This window comes from Dioscorea cayenensis, chromosome 7 (genome assembly GCF_009730915.1).
Source record: "Dioscorea cayenensis subsp. rotundata cultivar TDr96_F1 chromosome 7, TDr96_F1_v2_PseudoChromosome.rev07_lg8_w22 25.fasta, whole genome shotgun sequence".
NCBI lineage: Eukaryota > Viridiplantae > Streptophyta > Magnoliopsida > Dioscoreales > Dioscoreaceae > Dioscorea > Dioscorea cayenensis.
The window spans coordinates 24,080,695-24,092,407 of NC_052477.1; the positions used below are offsets into that span (position 1 = coordinate 24,080,695).

The window sequence follows — 11,713 nt, forward strand, 5'->3', positions numbered from 1 at the left end:
TTCACTCAAAGGGCAGCCACCTTACTAGGTCGACTAGATCTTATTATGTAACAACTTCCATGGAAAGGTGTCAATTATCCACCAATATACTTTAATCTACAAGCATCATAATTAATTATATGCCGCTAGCTGTGGATTATATGATGTATGCATGCATATCGGAACAACCTAATATGAATGTTATACATATACTACAAACATAGATATATAATTGCTTCAAATCATAATTTTCAAGAATAAGATTAATTAGATATCTACAATCTATTTATAATCACCCACCATGACTAGCTACAACTTAAAAGACAACTCACAAGATGCCTTCAATATATAATTTTTTTATTTTATTTTTCCCAACTAAGAAATAAACATTTAAGGGTTGCAGGCCAGCATCACAAGATCCCTCATAACATAAACAACACAAAACACAACCAGCACTGTCCAGTGTTTTTCATTCATGTGGGTTTGCACATGACTTGTTTGTAGATATGTTGGAAACTTGGAAATGCAATAGTTTTCAAGCTTGCATTCTTCTAAACAAAGCAAGCACTCACTATATATATATATATATATATATGAGATAGAGAAAGAACACATTTATTAATTAATAAGATGGGGAAAAAGAAAAGGAAAAGGAAAGAAAATAAAAAGGAAGGAGATTTGATCTATAAATGGATTCTTTTATTATATAACACGCAAAGCTGTGAATGTGATCTAATATCTTGCTTGCCAAATGACCAGTGACCAGTCTTCTGTCTTCTACTTTTTACTTCACTGCTAACCTCAACATGTTTCTTCTTCTTCTTCTTCTTCTCCCTCTTTTTTTCTTTTTGTGCTTTTTATGTTGGACTTTGAAAATGGTAGAAAATTAGTAATGTTATATGGAACAGAGAGCGATCTGAATATTAGCATATCTCTAGAGTCAATTTTTTATAAAGGATTATCAATTTTTTTTTTTTTTTGAAAAAGGTGAATAAACCACTATATTAATAAAGAAAAGTACCTACCACTAGATGTGGTAAGGGTACAACAACATGACCAAACCAAACAATAAAATCAGAGCCATCCGGAAAACAAAAAATGAGGAACAACGGCAAACAAAAAAGAACTACCAAATTCAATCATTTGTTGCTATTAATCAATAGTTTTCTATTGTTTAGAGCCAAGCACATAAATTAAATACATTAGTAAATATATTATTTAGTAGAAATATAGTTTTCTAAATTTTGGTATTAATCTAGTGGATGTTATTTGGACTTCTTTTCATTTTAATGCATGTGGTTTATTCACTTTTTTTTTAAAAAAGTATTACTTCAATCTTCTATTGTTTAGAGATAAACACATAAATCTTTGTAATGCTATTAAATGAATGTACCATTATCATTCTTCTAATTAATATATTCAATGCTTGGCTGAGACATATATAAATACTATGGGTGTGTGTAATAACTTATTTATATTATAAATTAAAAAAATACCTTTAAAATATGACCTGAATTAATGTAAAAATTTTAAATGATAAGAAGAATGGCATAAGTTTGTATATTCTAAACTATAGAAATACTAGCAAGTAACAATCCATAAAAACATGAAAGAAACCTTTTATCCACTAAAAAGCAAGAAAATTCCATAAGTTGGACTTTTTCAAAATTTATTTTCAACTCTACACCTAAATATCATTTTCTTATGATGATCTCTTCTATCACAAGAAATAAATTCTCCTCCAAGCTAAAAAAAAAAAAAGGAAAAGAAGCAACTTTACAAATATTTAATGAATATTTTTAATAAAATAAACAAGCCATTTAAAATTAATAAGTGATTATAATTATAGAAATAATTGTGTTTCATACCTACTTAAATTGTTATATTTTTATTTTTATTTTTATTTAACTTTGTAATAAAATGGATAAATTATAATTTTATTAGAAATAAAAATAATTACAAATAAGCAAACATAGGTATATGACACTAATCAAACAAAATTATAATAGTGAAAATAAGACCTCACAAAATTGACAATAAATGAGCATAAAAGGACTTATGAAATAAAAAACAATCAATAAAGAAAGATCATTCATTAAATATTGACCCTTTTTTATTTGGGATTCAAATTTCAATTTGAGTCAAAATGGTTATCTTATTTTAATTTTATTTTATTGAATGGTCACCCTAGAGAATCTGATCTATTTATGATGATCTGATGTTGAAAATTCTTTGTTAACAAATGAAAAGGAATTGCAAGTTGGGCGGACAGTATGTTATGTATATCATGATAGAGAATTTTCGACATCTATATCATACAAAAAAAGTCGAAATCTCTTGAGTAAGCACCCGATAAAATAAAATTGAAGTTGGATAACTATTTTGAGTTAAATTGAAGTTTGGACTCCAAAATAATTAAATGTTATAATTTGATGTCCTCTAAAAAAATTGACCCTCCATAAAACTATTGAGCACAGGACATAGTAGATTTTTTAGTTAGTTTTGGTATTAAATGTTGTTTATTTCACCTTGGAAGTGAAGGTCTGCTTTGGCAGTATAAATCAAACCCTCAAGCGTTATTCATTTATTTTAATAGTTGAATTATTGGAATAGCTTCGTTTTAGGCTTTACTTAAAAGTACTTATTTTGATCCTTGTTTTAGTAGTTTTACGCCTCAATTAAATTAAAATTTTTAAAATCATCTTTGGAATAATTAATTTGTCACATCATCATTCATAATTTAGGGACTAACTGTGGCCTTTTGATTTTAAATATCAAATGTATGCTGATTTTGTTATTTATTCAATTTAATTAAAAAAATAAATGTCTTATCAGCTATCCTTATTCATACTTGGTAATTCCATACATATATTTATAAAAATAATAAATTTATTTATTTAACTCTTAAGACTCATATTATTTTAAAATTAACATATATTTATCATTGCTTAAGCCACTTAATTTAAATAGTTAACGGTACTAAAATAAAGTGTTTTATGTGGTGTACTTACGTGTCATACAAACAAACACTTGTCGTCCTTTTAAAATATATATATATATATATCATAAAAAAAATTGACACTTATTTTTATATTTTTTTATAAATATAAACTATGATATGAAAATAATATGTAGAGGAGTGCAGTGTTTGTGCAAGCTCAATGGTATATGTGCTATTTGAGGTTTGAACCTATTTTTTCAGTAAAAATATAAACATTTTATATAAGACATTGTTAATTAGATAATTAACTGATATTTAAAAATTATATATATAGATATAGAATTAGATATTTCAATTTTAAAAAAATAAAATAAAATAAAATAAAAAATAAATAGAGAGTGGATCAGGCTGGCAAATCACGTGGGTGGCTTGCCACCTCATGTGACCCTGCCGTCTTGTGATTGTGATGCTCCTTTTTTGTCCTTTCTTCCCTACTCCCCCCTCATCGGAAATAGGAACCCTTTCTCCTTTCAATGCTTTCATATCTTTATTATTATATCACTTTGACTATAATATCCTTCACCTTTTTCTTTTCTATAATATGAATTATTTAGGGAAATCATAATGCAAAATAATTTCTCAAAGGAGCTATGTTATATCTTCCTAGCTAGGCTAGGTTTCATCATATAGGAAAGTTTTAAAAAAATAAATTTAAATGCCAATTTGTAGGGATAGGTTATTTTTTCAATCCCCTATGCACAGTTGGCATCAATAGACAATAGGCGTAGCACATTCAAAAATACTTAAATATAGTTAAATAATTGCAACGAGTTAAATTTGTAAGATATTTTTTATTACAGATAATTAACTATAAGACCCTCTATAATTTGCACATATCTTAAAAAACTTTTAAAGTTTGCTTATCTCTCAGATATCCCTTATTTTTAATAAAATCCACATCAAGTCTAAATGCCAATAACGGAGGTGATTATGTAGTTAAGTGAATGTAGAAATGACCTTTTTGCTCATTGTTCAAAATTCCATTCGTCTTCTCTTTTTTTCATCCACGACTTTCTTCGAGAGATGTTCCCAACCATAGTTCTCTTTGCACTTTTAGCTTTCGACTGAAGTTCCCACAAACTCGTGAGCCTTCCTGCAAACTAAAAAACCCCTTGTTCAACTTCCGTTTTTCTTCTCCTTTTTTTTCCGCCGACGACTTTCTTCGAGACACGTTGCCAACCAGAGTTCTCTTCATACTCTCAGCTTTTGATCGAAGTTCCCACAAACTCGTGAGTCTTCCTAAAAGTCAAAAACCAAGCGAAAAGATAAGAAGTCGCCCGAGTTTTTACAGATTGTTATTGTGAGCTTTTTATGTGTATTTTTTTGGGTTTCCTATGTAGAGTCAGACTTTCAGCGGTGTTTAGAATGATAATGAGTTTTAGGCTTTCCTGTGTATTATTTGGGGTTTTTCCTATGTAATATATGTTTTTTTTTTTGGAAAATATCCTTTTTGTATAGAATCCTACTTTCGGTGGTGTATAGAACGATAATGAGTTTCAGCCTTTCCTCTTTCTCCAACGGTTCAAGATTGGAGACAGCATGCTAGCGTTTAGACCTGAGGACATCGCAATCATTATGGGCGTCCCCTGTGTGGGATACATTGTCTCCTTCAAGCACGAGAAAGACTCATCTGACTTTGAGTGTGCTCACCTAAACAAAATACACAACTGGCATCCCAATGCCATCAAGGATAACCTGTTCAAACTTGTTCGAGGTAAGTCCGAAACAGAGGAGACTTGCGTGAGGCTCCTCGTCATATTCTTTATGACCACCATCTTCTTGTCAAACATTTTCTTCTCGAACACCCCCCAGAATGACAGAAAAAAAGAGGCAAAGAAGAAGAACAACGATAAGGAAAAGGAGAAAAAGAAGAAAAAAAAAGAAGAAAAAAAAAGGAGGAAAAGAGGGGTATTTCTACCATTACAGAAAAAATGAGTAATGGATGTCACGCCAGGGATTAAAAAAGAAGCTGTGTAAAAAGGAGGGACTAAATAGGAAATACAAATGTCAAAAGGACTGCAGAGGAAAAATGAAACTTTGTAAGGATTTATAAATAATTTAACTTTTTTATTACCCGTGTTCTATAAAAAAATTAAAAATCATTAGAGAAAATTTTAATTCTCAAGTCAAAATAATATTAAAAATCTAAAATGAAAAGTTTTTTTAATTTTCCCCATTCTAACTGTTTCCCTAAAACATTCCAATTGATTTGTTTTTTTAAATATAAGATTTTGTATCACACAGTTTTCTTAAAGCAGATTTACCACCATCTAATGCTTGTTTAAACTAGTGTCTGCTTCGAAAGATACTAACAGTCTTCAATTATAAGACAACATCACTTTACAATTCTGACAAACTAAATTATACGAACTCTAACCCTAAAAAAAAGTGCGAGAGAAAGAAGGAAATGTAACTTCTTTCTTCCATCTTCTAAAGTTGGAGACAAGAGCCCGGAAAAAAATAAATTGCTAACAATTGAAATTTATATATTAATTTTGGAGTTACTAAGCATTGAAATTCCCATATTAATTTTGGAGTTACTAGCTATTAGAATTCCAATATTACTTTCCATTCAATATTAATTTTACCAACGTTTTTTTTCATATATTTACAAAATTATTTTACTATTTTCATGTCTACCAATAACCCCCACCTTTATAACCTCTTATATATATATATATATAATTATGATTCATGTTTATTGTGTGTGTATGTGTATGTGTTTTTTTAATAACTAGGCATTCTCCCCGGCTTTGCATCGGAGTTTTTAAAATCATGAGAGGTTTTAAGGCAATATTATGTATAAAAAAATAATATAATTAAACAACTCTTATAATGAAAATTGTTATATATCTTGGATTTTAAAAATCTTATAAATATTTATTGTACAAATAAATAAATGTATTTAAAGTTTTTCAATTATTAATATCATAAGTAATATAAATAAAAACTTAAATCCAATAAGTTTTTAAAAGTTTTTATGGAGTATTTAATGCAAAATTAATGAAAGTAATTAAACCTTTATATTACTTATTTTATAATTAATGCAAACAAATATTTAAGTGCAATAATATTTAAAAAAGTCGTAATTATTCCTTGAAATGCGCCTATTTTAAATATATATATAGATGTATAGATTTTCTTTAGTCTCTTTTGTATATTTTGATAAGATTAAAGTTCAATTATATTAACCTCAATTAATTTTAATTATTAAACAAGTTTGATTACGAAATTATGTTTGACGATTTTTATTAGCAATCATAGAGGCAAGGCACACACATCACATGAAAATTTTATCTACTTCTCAGTTCTCCATTATTTTTCTTTTAACATGCTGATAACAGATACAAAACATCAAGCTAAGCAATCACAATTACATCAAAGTGCACTATTAGATTCTTTCGATCATATATATATATAAGTGTTTTGGAAAGTTTCCCTTCATGCTTATATAGTTCCACAACAAATTCTCTTCACATAAGTTTTTTTTTTGTTTTTTATAAATTGATAAATATCAATTTTGTTTTAAGAAAAAAATAAAATGGTTACAACAATCAAACAAAGATACATCTTATAAGCTAGTTAAATAATAGTCTTCAAAGTTTGCTAACGGTGAAATAGGGATATGAAAAAAAGAACAAGCAAAAAAATTGTGATACCCAAAAAATAATTACCAGTAATAAATCATTCATCATAGGTAGCACCGTAAGACATATAAAGTAATAAACACTTTAATTGATCATGATATTAGGTGTCATCGCCTCAGATTAAAAATTGAATGGACAAAAAAAATCAAAATTTTATTTGATTGTGGAAACGCTTGATATATAATTTTTAAACTAATTTATTCATAATTAAAAGAACGAATTTAATAATAATATCAATAGTACATTTTGATTTTAATACTTATGGATAGCAATACTAGCTATGTAAAACAAAATAACAAATACACAAATCACTAACATATGATTGGCCTTTTATGTATACTGTAGATAAGTTTGCAAGGGAAACCTCCACTTTGCACTGTAAATCACTAATTGGCAAACAAAAAATTCCTACATTGTTAGTATTGATGTATATATATACATATATATATAAATATCAAGTGGTTTAGTTAGACAAAGTACTTAAAACAAATGCCAAGCATAATAAGCTCAAACAATCTAATTCATCACGGAATAATGTACATAGTTTTTATATATTATATATATTGAATATATATTAAGAAAAAACCTCAATATCTAATTATATTTCAATCATAAAATAGTTAGGGGCACTATTTCATGATATTTGAAAAACGAGAGAAAATAATGAGAATTCAAATTCAGCCTAGTGGAATTAATACTACAAATATTTGGACTCCCCAAATAGATCTCAGGCATGCTCCTTTGAGAGCATGCTCTTGTCATTTTTTTTTTTAAATAATAATAAATATATATATATGTGTGTGTGTTTCATTATTTCAAAATCCTTCCAACCATCTAGGGCCATTACATCATTCTGATTTTACAAAATTTCTCTATTTATAATTAAAGGCTCAAGGACTTGTACGTAATTTTCCAGCCAATAATAAAATTTTATTTTGAATACACTAGCCGGCCATCATCGCCGGCTTCATCCAACGGTCAATATGACTCTATCATACCTGTAACTAAGACAAAACATATCGGGAGGATAAAACCGTCATTTCAATCGGCACTAAGTGGGGCCCTCCACGTCACCGGAAACGGCCCAAATTTTTTTTCAAATTCCTCCAAAGTTGCGGTTCTCTCGAGGCAAAAAACCAGACATCGTCAACCGTCCGATCAACCAATGGAGCGCTCATCCAACGGCCAATTTGAAATAAGAAAAGAGTCTCAGCCGTCCGATCCTTTCCCTACTTCACTCCCTCTCTTATATAAACCCGTTCGTAGGGTTCTGGCAGTTCACGTTCATATCGAGAACCAGAGACCTCCTCTGTCTCTCTCTCTCTCTCTCTGAATCCTTCTGATCTCGCTTCTCTTTGGTCAAGGAAACCCTATTCCTCGATCTGCCGGTGAGTTTTCTTGGTCATTGATGTTTTTTTTTATCGAGATCTATGCACCGTTTTTTGCTTTTGTTGTTAGATCTGTTCTTAGTTTTGGAATCTGTGATTTGTGGCGTGTTTATTTTTAAATTGTAATGTATTATTGGTGGTTTGATTTTGATTGCTGCGATCTGTGATCTGAATCTAGTTTTACTGTTGTCTTAAGTTCAATTTTGTTGGAATTTCTTTTGATTTCTGGTCTTGTATGCGACATTGTTCGGAAATCGCTTGAAATGGGTATGGGAAACCCTATAGGATTGTTTTCTTGGTTTTTTTTTTTCCCAACAATTTTAGGGGTTTTTTTTTTTGGATTAGATCAATGATGGAATCTATTGCTCTATTTGAATTTTGTTTAATTTTCACTTGGTAATGTTCGATCTGTGCTCAGAGTAGATCTATTATGTCTTTTTTATTTGATCATGTGTATTGTGATGAAAAATTGCTGATCTATGTCATCGGAACGAGGATCTTTGTTTCAATTCAATTTTAAAGCATTTTTCATTTTGGTCTCGCTTTGTCACTAGATCTCTGTCTATTATCCAATCTTGAAAGCCAATGTCAGTTGGTGTTTCTTGGTGTTGGTGTTTATGTTTCTTGAAATCAGATCTCTAATTTATTGTGGTTATTGTTTTTGTTTGATTTCAGGGTAAGATGAGAGAAATCCTTCACGTTCAGGGAGGCCAATGCGGGAACCAGATCGGTTCCAAGTTCTGGGAAGTGGTGTGCGATGAGCACGGGATCGACCCTACTGGAAGGTACATTGGAAACACCGATCTCCAGCTCGAGCGTGTCAATGTTTACTACAATGAGGCGTCGTGTGGGAGGTTTGTACCCAGGGCCGTGCTTATGGATCTTGAGCCTGGCACCATGGACAGTGTGCGCACTGGCCCCTATGGCCAAATCTTCAGGCCAGACAACTTCGTCTTTGGTCAGTCTGGAGCTGGGAACAACTGGGCCAAAGGCCATTACACGGAGGGTGCTGAGCTTATTGACTCAGTTCTTGATGTTGTGAGGAAAGAGGCAGAGAACTGTGACTGCCTCCAAGGTATACTTGCAAGTCTCAGTCTTGTACTGGGGTTATTTTCTGTGAATTTGGTCTGTGCTTTTGTGTTTCTGATGGCTTTTTTGTGTGGATCTTTTTAATCTCACAGGTTTCCAAGTGTGTCACTCACTTGGTGGGGGCACTGGATCTGGAATGGGAACACTTTTGATCTCAAAGATCAGGGAGGAGTATCCTGATAGGATGATGCTCACTTTCTCTGTGTTCCCATCCCCCAAGGTCTCAGACACTGTGGTGGAACCCTATAATGCCACTCTCTCTGTTCATCAGTTGGTGGAGAATGCAGATGAGTGCATGGTGCTGGACAATGAGGCCCTCTATGATATCTGCTTCCGCACTCTCAAGCTAACCACTCCTAGCTGTGAGTTGTATATGATTTATTGTGACATTTGTTTATTTTATTTTATTTTATTTTTGTATTGTTATGATTCTAATAATTGTGAAAATTCATTGTGCTTTTAGAACTTGTGATTGTCCCTCCTCTTTCTAGTATAGTTTCCTGATGCTTTACATCATTGCATGTCAGGAAATAGTGATGCCCGCCATCTACTGGGAGGATTAATTTGTTCTGTTTGTCAGTGGTGCCAATTTGCTTGCAAGCTGGTTTGGCTAGTATCCGTTTAGAAACATTGCACATGTGATTCAATCTAGCTAGTATGCTCATAATGTCCCATCTGGTTTCCTTGTTTTGGCACCGGTTCAAATATCTTTTATTATGGCATACTGCCATTGATTGTTATTTTTGTTTGTAGTCTCCCAACTATGAACCATTAGTGGACTGCTTTGCGGTGCATCTTGATAGGTGGTCCAGGGTTTGCTTTAGTTCTGTAGTTCCTTGATGGTCAGAGATCACATTTCAGCTGTCCTGTATAGGACCACCTGATGGTGAATCAGGAGATCAAGGACATTTATTGTGAGCAAAGATCGGGGGTCCATGGTGTAACTAAAAGTGACCATTTTTTTTTAGTTTATTCACTTGGGATTAGAAGTTATTAGCACTGAATTCTGGAAGGTCTGTAGTGTTTCCTAATATTTTACCTTCACACCTTGTATGCCAACTGTGGTGATTCTGCACCCTTCAATGTCCATGATCTTAGGTTTTTGGTTTTGATGCTCAAAATAGCTTTCACACTTTGTTTACTGCTCTTTGATCGTAGGTATGTGACGTATGTCCAATGGCCTTTCCTTTTGATGGATATATGAGGTTTAGGTAGAGATCTGATAGTTCATCAGAGTTTTTATATTGATCAAACATCCTTATGACTAATTCTGCTTTAGATCTACTAATGATGCTTTCTATGGTGTTAGCCAAGTGGTAGATGTCATCAATTTATACTGAAGTTACTTGTGTTTATTAGTCCCCCCACCCCCCACTTTGATCCAATGTGATTGAGCTATATGCAATTTATCAAGGGGAAGACCCAATATTTGAAACGCCACATTTATTCTGTTTATATCTGGTGATAATTCCATTTTAACTTACATTTTTATTTTTGTTTTCATTTCCTCACATCATTTACTCCTGCAGTTGGAGATTTGAACCACTTGATCTCTGCAACAATGAGCGGTGTCACATGCTGCCTCCGGTTCCCTGGCCAGCTGAACTCCGACCTCCGGAAGCTGGCAGTGAACCTAATCCCCTTCCCTCGTCTCCATTTCTTCATGGTTGGATTCGCCCCTCTCACATCCCGTGGGTCTCAGCAGTACCGTGCCCTGACTGTCCCTGAGCTGACCCAACAAATGTGGGATTCCAAGAACATGATGTGTGCTGCCGATCCCCGCCATGGCCGCTACCTCACCGCCTCTGCCATGTTCCGTGGCAAGATGAGCACCAAAGAGGTTGATGAGCAGATGATCAATGTCCAGAACAAGAACTCTTCCTACTTTGTTGAGTGGATCCCCAACAATGTCAAGTCCAGCGTCTGTGACATCCCACCCCGGGGACTTTCAATGGCCTCAACCTTCATTGGTAACTCCACATCCATTCAGGAGATGTTCCGGAGGGTGAGCGAGCAGTTCACAGCTATGTTCAGGAGAAAGGCTTTCTTGCATTGGTACACTGGAGAGGGCATGGACGAGATGGAGTTCACTGAGGCCGAAAGCAACATGAATGATCTCGTCTCCGAGTATCAGCAGTACCAGGATGCTACTGCCGAAGATGATGCTGAATACGAAGAAGAAGAGGAAGCGCCGGAGGAGATTTAAAACGGGAATAGTTTATATATAAATCCCCCTGTTTTGCCTGATCTGCTATGTCTTGTTCCTACTGTCTGAAGATGAGTATGTTGCTTTTTCCTATTGATATTTGGCTCCAGATATATGTACTGCTTTTTTAGTATCGTTTGTTATATGTTCCAGACTTTTCATTAGTGTGATACCTTTGCGTTTCTGAATCTTCTTGTCAAAATGTTGCTTCCTGATTACATGGAAAATCATAGAGAATTTGATATTTATAATTTTTTTTATTTAAGTTTATCTTATGTATGGTAATAAATCATGTATTGATTAAATTAAATATATAAATGCGCAAGTTACTGAACCCATAGGATTGGAATTTTTTATTTTTGATTAGGGAGAGAAATAAGATAATCAACTGCCATGTAAAGGG

General features: G+C 32.6%; 1 protein-coding gene across 1 annotated transcript; it reads left to right on the forward strand.

The window, feature by feature from the left end:
- Positions 1-7,865: 7,865 nt before the first annotated feature.
- Positions 7,866-11,498, forward strand: LOC120264884 (tubulin beta-5 chain). The gene is made up of 4 exons (XM_039272766.1): positions 7,866-8,015; positions 8,691-9,090; positions 9,197-9,466; positions 10,634-11,498. Exons 2-4 carry the CDS (start codon positions 8,697-8,699, stop codon positions 11,308-11,310), a joined length of 1,341 nt encoding a protein of 446 aa, XP_039128700.1. The 5' UTR covers positions 7,866-8,015; positions 8,691-8,696; the 3' UTR covers positions 11,311-11,498.
- Positions 11,499-11,713: the final 215 nt, after the last annotated feature.